Source organism: Erinaceus europaeus, chromosome 21 (assembly GCF_950295315.1).
Source record: "Erinaceus europaeus chromosome 21, mEriEur2.1, whole genome shotgun sequence".
Taxonomy (NCBI): Eukaryota; Metazoa; Chordata; class Mammalia; order Eulipotyphla; family Erinaceidae; genus Erinaceus; species Erinaceus europaeus.
The window spans coordinates 41,781,887-41,795,331 of NC_080182.1; the positions used below are offsets into that span (position 1 = coordinate 41,781,887).

At 38.7% G+C, this 13,445-nt stretch overlaps 1 protein-coding gene and 1 long non-coding RNA gene across 5 annotated transcripts in view; one reads left to right on the top strand and one right to left on the bottom strand.

Moving 5' to 3' along the window:
* Positions 1 to 13,445, top strand: part of LOC132535322 (uncharacterized) — a 474,613-nt gene that overhangs the window by 281,768 nt on the left and 179,400 nt on the right. The gene's annotated exons all lie outside the window — the stretch shown is intronic.
* The window catches only part of ZNF385D (zinc finger protein 385D), a 285,209-nt gene that overhangs the window by 110,805 nt on the left and 160,959 nt on the right, over positions 1 to 13,445 (bottom strand). For all 4 annotated transcript variants that reach the window (XM_060180879.1, XM_060180877.1, XM_060180878.1 and 1 more), the window contains one exon: positions 2,095 to 2,245. In XM_060180879.1, the coding sequence (XP_060036862.1) occupies positions 2,095 to 2,245 (151 nt within the window). The remainder of the gene's footprint in view (positions 1 to 2,094; positions 2,246 to 13,445) is intronic.

Sequence of the window (13,445 nt, forward strand, 5' to 3'; positions counted from 1 at the left end):
CAAACAAGATAGTATTTATCACGCCTAAGAGTAGAAAAAATTGGGAGCAAGCAAAAATTTTGCATCAAAGTCTATAGAAAACATATTTCTTATATCATACCCTGGATGTCAAATTCATTTATTTATCCTACTTATCAATCGCGTTTTTGCAAATGAAAGATAATTCTTTTTAATTGAACTTTATTCTTCTTCAGCTTCAGTATCACTTTATTAGGGAAATATTGACTTGTAGTCTTGTTGTTGTTAAGAGGGTAGATTTCCACATTTCCCCAGGGAAATCATGTATGAAAAATATGACCATAGGAGCCTCTGTTTGACCCTCAGCATCTGGGAATCTAGGAACAGAAATTGGCTCATTTCCATTCATTCTCCAGGTGTCCTCAAAACGAAGAAGTGAGTTTTCCATGTACAGAGAAAAGATTAATGGTTCCTTTGTCAGCTGAGCATCTAGATTAACAATCGATATGATCCAGCGCTTCATGTGGAAGCCAGAGACACAGAGACAGCAAGCAGTTGCCCTTTTTTGGTCACCAGGGTTAGCTCTGCTCCATTGCTCGGTGCTGGCACTATGGACCCACTTTCTGTTTTTCTTTTTTCTTTCCCTTTATTAATTTATTTTATTTGACAGGACAAAGAAAAATTGAGAAGGGAGGGGAGACGGAGAGGGAGGTAGAAAGAGAGATGCCGGCAGACCCACTTCACCGCTCCGCACTGTACCCTCCGCAGGTGGGGAGCCGGGCTCGGGCCAGGGGCCAGGCCCCTGACACGGTCACTGTGTGTTTACAGTGTGCGTCATCACCAGTCTCCCTATTTTGCTTTTTTTTTTTTTCTCTCTTGGGATTCTGTGACACAAAATTAAATAAATCAGAGAAACTAATGGGAGAGAAGATAAATCAGCTGTCCTGTGGCCATTTTCTCAGCACCTGTCCTATAGGTAACCAGGGTGCAAAGACCGCAGATGCAGTCTGCCTCAGAGAGAAGCCAGAGAACCTGCCTGAGCACGCAGGCTTTGAGGAGGATCACGGACAACTCCTGATAATACCTGGGGTTGGGTCACCAAATACGTCCTGGAGAGAACAACACTGTCCGTTTCAGATGCACAGAGGACCCGAATTTCTCCCAAGATACTTTGAGGAGCATAAATGTGTGTAATGGATCTTACCATGCATAATAAGGTTGCTTTTGTCTGTTTGATTGGCTCACTGTACAGTTTCTATTTTTGTCAGTCAGAAGATGAAATCACTCTTCTTGTGAACACATTACCATCTCTGCCAATATAAACTCCTCTGTCATCCTGACTCTCCGGGGCTAGAAAACAATATGGACCAGACTTTGCTCCTACTTGAGAAAAAGCCTGAGCGTGCTCACAACATACAAAGGGCTTTCTTTAATGGCCATTGTGAGGACTAGTAGTTTATATTTTAAAATGTCAGGTTAAGGAAACCCACTGGCATCCTCTGCTGTGAATAAACTGGTAACTCCCAGGAGCTATCTCAAGAGACTATTCAAAGGCCATTACTTCATTGTAAAGACTGTTAAAAAGAGTGATTGGTATCAATAACACTTACCTGCCTGTGTAGAGGGAAGGTTACCCAGCCATAACAAGCCCCGAATCACACAGCCACTACTTCAAACAATGCAGAATGTGGAATTTATGAGAATCAGACCTGTCAGGAGTAATGCCCTTATTGGGGCTTTCTGAATTCATTTGATATACTTTGCTGTGTACTCACAGTTAAATCAAATCTGCCATGCAGTTAGTTAGAGGCTAAGGTATTGCGTGCAAGATGCAAGCAATATAAACCAAAAAGGCTCACTTCTCAGGAAGAGTGACTGGAGACAAGGTTTCAAATGTCCCTTTGATTCCCTTAATCTTAGGATTGTTTCAAATGCAAAATTTGCAATAGGATGAACAACTATCTTAATCTCCGTAGGGTATTAAAATAAAGAAAAATGCCACTAAGCAAAAAAGACGAACCAAACAGGAGTCAAGGCAAGGCAATAGGAACATGAGTCAACAAAGGCAGGGACCCCAAACAACAAGGATGAAGACAACAACAACAACAGCAACAACAAGAAAGATGATTTCATAACCTGTTTTGTCAGAGCTGGTATTGATGGCATCGGTAGTGATGGTAGTCTTGCAGTCCTTGGCAGTGACAGATTTCTGCTTATTTTTCATGGCTTCCAGTGCTTTGAGCTTCTTGGCATGTTTCGTGCCTTTGTAGTGGGCCGCAGCCTGGCTCTACAAAGGAAAACAAAATGAACCATGCTATCAGGCTCATTTCTAAGCTGGTATTCTCTGTATTACTGCTAATACAGACTCCCTTTCAATAATAGGTACCATTCAGACTAATTCTGGCCATGGCCAAGCAGTGGGGTTCTGTTTAGAATACTGCTAGACAGCGATGGGGGATCTAGTTTGAAAACCTCTGGACAAGAGGAGAAAATATTCTCTTGCTTTTCTGAAAAGAAATATAACTGAACATGAACACATAAACAACATTTTCTTTTTGGAGTGGGGGGGGGAATTGACACTAATATCATCTTCGTTCTGACACAGAAGATACTGGGCTCCCAAAATGAACAAGGGCCCTCGAAAAAGAGGATGTCTCACCTTACTCGCTCAGGAAATGTGCTTTCTACAGGGAGTCGTATTAATCCAGTGCCCGCCAGGTGTGCAAGGAAGAGTGCACTGTGACAAGGGGAGCAGGCACCCCGGAGACTGAGACTGAAGCTTGACAGTTCAAAAGCAAATTCACTACGTAGGTCCAAATGGAGCACATGGAAATTGGGCCATTTTCTGCCTCTTTCTTTCTCTTTGCTCATAGAGGGTAGTCAGAAATATCCAAGGTAGTAGCATTCTTTTAAAATGTGGGTCTTTCATGCCCTGGTTCATTGTAGGAGACTCCAGTGGGTTTTTACTATCTAAAGGGAACAGTCATTTTGTCGGTTTCGGCCGGGGCTTTATTTAAATAGTAATATACATTTTCCAAGTTTTATCTTCCCTTAATACTGTGTTTTGGGTTATCCAGAAACAAATAATGTTAAAGAAAAATGTATTTATTTATCAATGCTTGTTCATTTTAAAAACAAAACTTGGGAGGGGTGGGGGTAGACAGGAGCTTGTTTGATCAGAAGATTGTTTAGCTGAAAACCCTTAAAAGTGTCACCACAACAAAGAGGAATTCTCAGTGGAAGACTAGGTCTGTTATATACTGCCTGCCACTTCCCAGGGTATATTTAAACATAGGGTTCCATCTCCTCAGGAAATACAATCACCCCGTTGTTCTCTTAACCACAGCAAAGACAGTGGGGCAGGTGAGGCAGTATCAGATTTTTTTATAAATAGCTAAGTAAGCTACACCTTCATTTTGCATCATTCTGGCAAGTAGTTTTAAAAGACTAGGTACCCTTATTGAAAGAACACTGGACAAAGAAATCATATATTAGAAACAGTCTGAACAGGACACTCATGCATCAGTTACAAATTATCCAACAACACATCACATCACAAGACATAGTGTGAGCCAGAATACCAAGGTTAGCCTTGCTGTAGTTAATTGAAGACCTTCTGAGAAATTGGCTTGGCTTGATTTTACACGGAGTGCTACTCTGATGAACTTCTGTCCCTTATTCTCACTGTCTGGTTCTCCTTTTTCTATGAATTAAGCTCTTTTTCAGTCTTTCCAGGGCAATGCGTAATTGAACCTAGTTAGTCATGTCTCTCTCTAGGCAGTTGGATACATATTTTCCCTTAAATCAATGTTCTTTATTTTTTGTCAATATTCCCATCTCTAGTGCAGACATGAATACCGTGTGTGTGTGTGTGTGTGTGTGTGTGTGTGTGTGTGTGAATGTTCAGATAAGCAGTTATATCTTTACTGATATATCCAAAATATACAACAGATAGTCAAGTCTTTTTAATACGCTATAGGACAAGATTAATATCAATACATTTTTTTAACCACTGCTATCTGTCAGACCTTTCTCTTTGTAATACTTTTAACTTTAGATAACCCATCTCTACCACCTTCCTCTGGTGACGCGGTTCTCTCATATGGTGCTGGGACTCAAATCTAGATCTTCAGTAGAGCAAGTCACACTCTCCACGGGGTGAGAAGTCTCCTATTTCCTCTGTCACTGTTTTGGTATTAAGAGACTTATTCTAAGGGGACTGGGAGGTGTTGTGCCTTGTTAAATGCACATATTAACCAAGCACAAGTACCCGGGGCCTAGCCCCCACTCCCCATCTGCAGGGGGTCTGCAGGTGTCTATCTTTCACTCTCTATCTCCCCAAAACCCTCTCAATTTCTCTCTGTCCAATATAATAAAAATTAGAAGAAAAAAGTAATAATAAATAAATAGAAGCTTATTCCAAAGAGTCCCTTGAGTTAAAGGAGTGCTTACACCTATAACATAAACTCTGTACAAGTCAAATGTTTTCAATAAATGAAGTGACACAGAACACCAAGTAGAAAGTAATAGTAAAAATTTAGTAATTGGTGGGTGTTCCATTGAGACAGGTGGTATGTTAAATTAAAAAGCAAAACAACAACAACAAAACAGTTGCTTCTTTGTTAAATAACTTGTTAAGAGAATAAAAGCTCCCAAATTTAGTGATAATAATTTCCTAATTTACAATTTTCCCAAGAGAGAGAGAGAGAGAGAGAGAGAGAGAGAGAGCACTTTGCCATGCGAGAGGTCCTGGGAGAGAAAGCCCCTGTACCACAGCTATGGTCTCTACCCTCTCTCCCTCTCTCTCTCTCTCTTCACACTCCACCCCCCCCATACAATGAGGAAAAAGAGGCAGTGATTTCATGTATATATGAAGTTCTGACATCATAAATAAATAGGATACTATGAGAATTTCACAAAAATGAAAAAAAAAAGAAACTCAATGATATGAAGACTCAGAAGGTTCCAGAGAGACCAACACATGTTGATTGAAGAGAAATGATAATAGAGTGTAGTGGGAGTAGCAGTACCAGTGGAGATCAAGGTAGTAATTGACACTCTAGGATGTGTGTTTATTATGAGTGGAGGTGGGTATAATGTTTGGAAAAACATAAAAAGAATCTTCTGGATATTTTCATGTTTTTGAAGCCATCAACCTGGGATACATTTGGGTTATATGAGCATTTGCCCAGTCTATGTAAATTGACACACGGCCCTCCGTTTACAGTACAGGTTGTACAAAGATGTTAATCTTATGCAAAAGCTTAATCTAATTACTCTTTTAGATCACTTCTAAGTGGAAGAATTATTTAGTGGCACCTTTTTTTTTTTTTTCTTTTCTGACACTGTAGATAGTCTTAGAGGGGATCCTGCTGGGAGATTTAAAAAATAACAGCTGTTGGCCAAAGATGTCTCTCTGGGCCTCCTATTTTATTTTATTTTTTTTTACTTTTGGGAAAAAATAATACGTACTATATATAATATAGTTTCCCACATTCCCTCAGATGTTGTTTCCTATTATTTATTCATCAGTCTGAGTCAAATCCTTCCTAGAAATCTGGAAATCATCAGACACAAGCAGTCATTTTTCACAGGAATGATGTCAACATTAAACAAGAACATTACTTCAAAAGTGTATTACTTCTGAAATATAGACCACTTAGGAATTCTGTATTTTAAAACAGGCAAAGACAACAAAGATAACAATCATTTGACCGGATATATACAAAGAATCCTGAGAAATAGTAAGTGTAAACAGCTCTCCACATGGTAAGTGAAGCTTCATGGCATCCCATAATGGAAATCACTTCTACTAACCTTCTACTAACATGTTTCATGTAACCTAATAAGCATCTTCACAGACACAAGTGCTGACTTTATAGACATAAACACATACTACCATAGAATAGAATGATGCTACTTTAAATGTTACCAATACATGCTAGCGAAGAAAAGTCAATTTTTAAAATAATTTTGAAATCTTATTCTCAGTATTCCAAAATGGTTTCCAGCTTAAATTCAGCTGAAATTACAGGGCAGGTAAAATATATTTTAAATGGATAATATTTGGGAGAGGAATTTCATCCCTTTGAACACATAGAGACATTTGTTTTATTTAGAAAATATTTATTTATAAATCAGCATTATCCTCTGAAACTCAGTTTAAATTTACTATTCAAGCATCATTTTATTCCACCATCATCAATACTTTGTATATGTTTATTCTATATCTCTTTTAAAAAGTTCCTTATTACTCAATAGGATGTTTATTCACATAGTTACCACATCCACCTAATTTTAGTGAACATTTAATTTCAAAAAGGGAAAAGAAAGTATTTGTTTTTGATTTCAGGCAATTTTAGCATAGTTCAATAAAGTGAACATGATCAAATTAAAGTATACTGTTAGATAGTATGGCAGCTCTCCCTGGCTTTTGTTTAACCATATGCCTATATAGGGATAGGTTTAATCTCATTCAAAGCTTTGGTCTATTTACATAAATCACTTTTGCATAAAACACTCTCTCTAGAGCATTGATGGTTCAGTGATAGGATTTTCGTCTGTTCTGTCCCCTCTTTGTCACACTCTGATTTTCACCAGTCACTTTTTTTTTTTTTACCCTCTCTATATCACATCTTGTTTTCACCCTACTTGGAGAGTATAAAAACAGCTGTTCTTTTGATTAAAGACATTTAGAAATTGTTTTCTGGCTCCGAGAGTTCCAGAGTGTATCTCTTGCGAAGTTGGTGCGGCACGAGTTCCTGATCTCTCTCCAAGGAGCAGCCTAGATCGGCTCTAATTGAGTTCTCTCTAACCCAGAGAGCACCAGCTCGGGAAGAAGTACCCTCAAGCTATCTCGGCAGTATACCATCAGCAAAAGGAGAGTAGTCATCCAAGATGTTATCAATCTCTCTGAGAAAGGAGAGGAAATATTTGAACCAGAGTTGATATTATTATTATTTTGTCATTACTAGGGTTTCACCATCCTGTGCCTATTTCCTCAAAAAGGGATAATGTGCATGTAACACAATCAACAACTACAAAAAAAATAATAATCCAATAAAAATGGGCAAAATATCTGAAAAGATTGTTTTCTAAAGAAGAGAAAGAAATGATCTACAGACAGAGGAAGAAATGCTCTGCTTCCTTTGTGATTAGAGAAATGCAAATCAGACTCTCCTGATATTTCACTCCATGCCTGTGAGGATGGCCAACATTAGCCAGACAAGAGATGAAAAGGACTCATTAGGAGGTGGAGAAAAAGGGACTCACACTGTTGGTAGGAAAACAAACTGGTGAAGAATCTTTGGAAAACAGTATGGAAAATCCTTAAGCAAATAAAATGATGTCATTCAGCAATACTACTCTTAGACTCTTACCTAAAGGACATGGAATTAACGACTCAAGGAGACATGTGCATCTCTATGTTAATAGCTTCATTATTCACGGTAGCTAAGAGTATAACTGACCTCAATGCCCATTGACAGATGGCTAGATAAAGAAGCTATGGGCTATCTCTTTAATCGATTACTACTCTGCAATGAAAAAGATGATATGGCAGTCTGGCGGTAGTGCAGAAGGTTAAGCATAAGGACTGGCATAAGGATCCGGTTCAGTCCCCAGCTCCCCACCTGCAAATGTCTATCTTTCCTCTTCTCTGTCATTTCTCCATTTCTCCATTTCTCTCTGTCCTATCTAACAACAACAATAACTACAACAATAAAAAAACAAGGGCAACAAAAGGGAATAAATTAAAAAAAGAAAAAAAAAAGATGATAAGTAGATGGACTACCGGGTGGTTATACTAAGTAAGTAAAGAGGCAAAAGGTAACTATTGGGCAGAGGATATGAACAAAACATTCACCTCAGAGGAGATCCAAAAAGCTAACAAACATATGAAAAACTGCTCTAGGTCACTGATTGTCAGAGAAATGCAAATTAAGACAACACTAAGATACCACCTCACTCCTGTAAGAATGGCATACATCAAAAAGGACAGCAGCAACAAATGCTGGAGAGGATGTGGGGACAGAAGAACCCTTTTACATTGCTGGTGGGAATGTAAATTGGTACAGCCTCTGTGGGGAGCAGTCTGGAAAACTCTCAGAAGGCTAGACATGGACCTTCTATATGTTCCAGTAATTCCTCTCCTGGGGTTATACCCCAAGGACTCCATAACACCCAACCAAAAAGAGGTGTGTACTCCTATGTTCATAGCAGCACAATTCATAATAGCTAAAACCTGGAAGCAACCCAGGTGCCCAACAACAGATGAGTGGCTGAGAAAGCTGTGGTATATATATATACAATGGAATACTATGCAGCTATCAAGAACAATGAACCCACCGTCTCTGAACCATCTTGAACAGAGCTAGAAGGAATTATGTTAAGTGAGCTAAGTCAGAAATATGAAGATGAGTATGGGATGATCCCACTCATCAACAGAAGTTGAGTAAGAAGATCTGAAAGGGAAACTAAAAGCAGGAGCTGACCAAATTGTAAGTAGGGCACCAAAGTAAAAACCCTGTGGTGAGGGGTAGACATGCAGCTTCCTGGGCCAATGGGGGGTGGGAGTGGGTGGGAGGGATGGGTCACAGTCTTTTGGTGGTGGGAGTGGTGTTTATGTACACTCCTAGTAAAATGTAGTCATATAAATCACTAGTTAATTAATATGAGAGGGGGAAAATCAATTGTATGTCTCGAAGTTTTTTAAAACAGAAACTGAATCTTTTTAATTTATAGGCTGTGTATTTGATATGCTGACTCTCTCAAAAGCCTAGACCAAGTAGATCAGAAGCAACCAATAGAACAGCTATATACAAGATACTGGGTACTGTGCAGCAAACCCTAACAAAAGGACTTTTCAAAGTTAACCCAATTACCAAATAATGTGATGATAACATTAACTATTGATTGTCTTTTAGAACCCTAAGACAGCAGGAACCTCACATCTCCACTATAGAGCCTCTACTTTCCCCAGTCCTGGAACCCTTGGATAGGGCCCACTTTCCCGTATGCCTCTCCCAATCCATATCAAATAATATTGCATCTGCTAATCAACACAACGATTGCCACCTCAACATGCTTCACTTCAGACTGTGTCCAGAGACTTCAGGTGTGGAATGACAACCCTTCAGCTTCATTACTCGGGTGAGACCTTTCCTTTCATAGTATACTCTAATTCCATCTCAGGTGGTTCACTTTCTAACAAAGTCCCAAAACCTAGATATACACCAGTTTCTGTGAGAGAGAGCATATGTTCACATGTATCCATAAACTACTGCAAAATATATACCTGAAAGCAGAAGTACACTAGAGTTTGCAGTGAGTACCCCCCAACACTTCCTCTCCACTATTTCAACCTTTGGGTCCATGATTTGTTTGGTTTTGTATGTTAACTCTCTTTTCAGCCACCAGGTTCCAGATGCCATCAGAATGGTGGCCAGGCTTCCCTGGACTGAAGACCCCACCAATGTGTCCTGGACCTCTGCTTCCCCAGAGACCCACCCTACTAGGGAAAGAGAGAGGCAGACTGGGAGTATGGACCGACCAGTCAATGCCCATGTTCAGCGGGGAAGCAATTACAGAAGCCAGACCTTCCACCTTCTGCAACCCTCAATGACCCTGGGTCCATGCTCCCAGAGGGCTAGAGAATGGGAAAACTATCAGGGGAGGGGGTGGGTTATGGAGATTGGGTGGTGGGAATTGTGTGGAGTTGTACCCCTCCTACCCTGTGGTTTTGTTAATTTATCCTTTCTTAAATAAAAAAAGGTAACTATCAGATACTTTTACTCATACATGGAGTCTAGACAAGTGAAACACCTGGACTTGAAAAATTAAAAACTAAAAAAACACCATCAACAACAAAAACCAGAATAAACAGCTAAACTATCTCTAAGACTGTGGTGGTTAGCATTGGGAGGAGACGACAAAGAACTTAGGTGGTGGGTGGGTATCATGTGGAGCTATTGTGATCTTATAATCGTGTAAACCAGTATTACATTACCAATAAGAAACAGTAAGGCTTTAAAAATCACTAATAGGGGGTCAGGCGGTGGCGCAGTGGGTTAAGCGCATGTGGCGCAAAGCACAGGGACCGGTGTAAGGGTCCCGGTTCGAGCCCCTGGCTCCCCACCTGCAGGCTGTGAAGCAGGTCTGCAGGTGTCTGTCGTTCTCTCCCCCTCTCTGTCTTCCCCTCCTCTCTCCACTTCTCTCTGTCCTATCCAACAATGGCATCAACAATGATAATAATAATAACCACAATGAGGCTACAACAACAAGGTCAACAAAAGGGGGAAAAATGGTCTCCAGGAGCAGTGGATTCATGGTGCAGGCACCAAGCCTAGCAATAAACCTGGAAGAAAAAAAAATCACTAATACTGAACATTAGAGTATTTTCTACACAACTGGCTCTTATATAAATAGCCAATACCTTAACTCTTTAGAGCAAAGTATATTTATTTGAAGAGTGAATATATACATCTATCTACAGGTCAGCAATCCCTATCACTCAGGAAAAATAAAGTTCCTTCCCTCCATGAACAGGTCATTTAAAAATTAAAAAAAAAAAAAAATCACTGACGTATATATGTGATTGTGTAGCTTCTGCCAGAGAACGGAAGTCTCCTTTGCACTCTAAAACCACATATAAGTGTTTTCAAGTCCCTGTGATTTTTTTTCTTTCCTGCATTTACCTTTTAGCTCTAAGCTAATTATAGTTGAAGCATGAACCTCTGCCCTTATTTTTATTTCTGCACTGAATGCTTTGCTATGTCCCATTTTGTGGGAACTAGGATAATCTCCTTCAATGGAAAAAGTAAGAAAAAGTCAAGCAAGCTCTGTGTCACAATTCTTAAATGTTGGCTATAATAAGCACCCAATTTTCTCCTTTATTTGCATTAAACAGATGTTATGTTATTCACGCCTATATTCTTCTTTCATGTATTTAAGACTCATTTATTGGGAGAAACTCTTGCCAGAAGACAAATAAAAGTCATTCTTAGAAGCCAATCAAGTGAATTCTCTGTTAAGCCACTTAATTTTTTGAAGAATAAATTAAAAGGTAAAACAGATCATTGTTATACATTTTAATGATTGTAGTGAGTGCATGTACCTTTTCAAATACTCTTATGCAATAGGGAAAATGACAGCATATAGATATTTTTACTCTTTAATTACACACCCCAAGAATATTTAATAATTTTACCATGTGTCGTTGACACATAAGTAGATGACTACATTAAGAATAAAAATGGAAAACTCATTTGCATTGGGTCTTAAAGTTAAAAACATGATTCAATTAAGAGTGTTGTTCATTCTGAACTCAAATGATTGATGCTTTATTTTAAAAGTGTTCCTGTCTTCTATACTTTTATACGTAAAAAGAACAGTAATAGCCACAGGAACAGAAAGATACAAGAAGAGATAGTCCCAAAAATTAAAGTGGTTTTTATATGCTACCACTATTCACTGAAAAAAAATTACATAAACATAAATAAAAAAAGAAGTGAGATGTGAGAATACAAGATACATTGGATAACAATTTCATTTGATAACCAAATAAAGTACCTTGCCACAAAGTATTATTCAGTTGTTAAAAAAAAAAAAAGTACTGTAGATGGACTCACTTAATCCTTTCAAAGCTTCTTAACGCATCTACAAACTTCATAATTTTTAAAATAAATTTTAAACATTAAGTGTGTAATGTCATCACCATTTAATGCAAATGATGGAGTAGAGAACACTTACCTGATTGAAATCAGCTGTTTGAAAGGTTTGGCATGTCTTCTACTGTGAAACCACTTCTTGATAATGCCTAGCTTTTTTTTTTTTAACATGTGATATTGCTGTTCTAAGTGATTTAAAAATTTTTTTTAATATTTATTTATTTTCCCTTTTGTTGCCATTGTTGTTTTTTTATCTTTGTTGTAGTTATTATTGGTGTTGTTGTTGTTGGACAGGACAGAGACAAATAGAGAGAGGAGGGGAAAACAGAGGGGGAGAGAAAGACAGACACCTGCAGACCTGCTTCACCGCCTGTGAAGCGACTCCCCTGCAGGTGGGGAGCTGAGGGCTTGAACCAGGATCCTTAAGCCGGTCCTTGCACTTTGCGCCACCTGCACTTAACCTGTTGCGCTACCGCCCAACTGTGAAACCACTTCCTTTGTATATCTGGAATCCAAACTACTGCTTCAGTAAATTCTAATGTTGAGGTCCTGACTTACAGAATAACTGAGTTCCGGAAGTAGGTAAACTTTCTAATTGAACTAAGAAGACGATTTGGTTATGGCTAAGTTTGTTCATCAAAATGAATATTAACTCTACTGATCTAAAGACAAAAATTGCTCACATAGAACTGAAAGAGATCAGAAAAGAAAAGAAAAGAAAAACATCTAATCTAACTATTCAACCAGTAATACAGTATCCCTTCACAATACTGGAACCTTTTACTGATTATATGATGTTACATACTATTTGAAAGTATGGGAGTACTATAAATATAATTATGAACGTAATTATGTCTAGGAGTCAAACTGCCAACGCTGGTATCAGCTGCAGACAAGAATGTCTGTTTCCTAACATGACATGCACAATTCTTTTAAGTAACCCTGAACCTCTCCTGCCATGTAACTTACCTACCCCCAGCCACCACTCCAGCCATAACATCTGCTCTTTTCTAAGAACAGCTGATACTAGGATACACAAATGGAGATTGCCCATCCTCATATTCTCATAAGGAAGATACAAAGACAGAAAACATACCTTCCAGTCTTTGCACAATTAGTTCCCTCTGGCTTGAGCCCTTTTATTGGTCCACAATTTCCTTATTCAGCATATTGCCTCCTCCATGTAGTCCCTGAGTATGTCTGTTAAAGCACTTGTGCTCCTGCCCTACTGGGTTAAATGTCTGTTTGTTCTAATAGAGAATAAAGCCCTCAATAGAGAGAGGAAGATGCCATTACTCATCCTCCACTCCCTGGGACCTAGTATAACTCTCTAAATAGGTGAGTATTAAATGCATGTTGAATTAATTTTACATTTAGCTTTTAAAATGGAAATATGCATATGGTGTCCCAATGGATTTTACATGTGAACAGAGTCCAACTTGATTTTCTGTCATTCTTTGGCTCTTTGCCTTATCTGTTGAACACACTTCAGGGAATCTTTATGGCACTTAATGTTGGGAAAGCATCTGGCACAAACACAAACTATTATTTTTTCTCTGAGACGAAGCTTATCACCAACTGCAAATCATGCTGTTTATGGGCACTCTCTTTGCATGAGAAGTAGTAAAGGAATAGCATGGAGATTGCTCCGCTTTTTAAAACGCCTGGTGAATAACACGCTTTTTTAATTGGAAAATTAAATGCAATGAATAATATTAGTGATGACTCTGCATTTTAAGAGTTATCTAAAAGACCAGATTCTTTTAAATATCTATACAGAAAGTTTTGGTACACAGAACATGCTATTTCTGTTAATGCCAT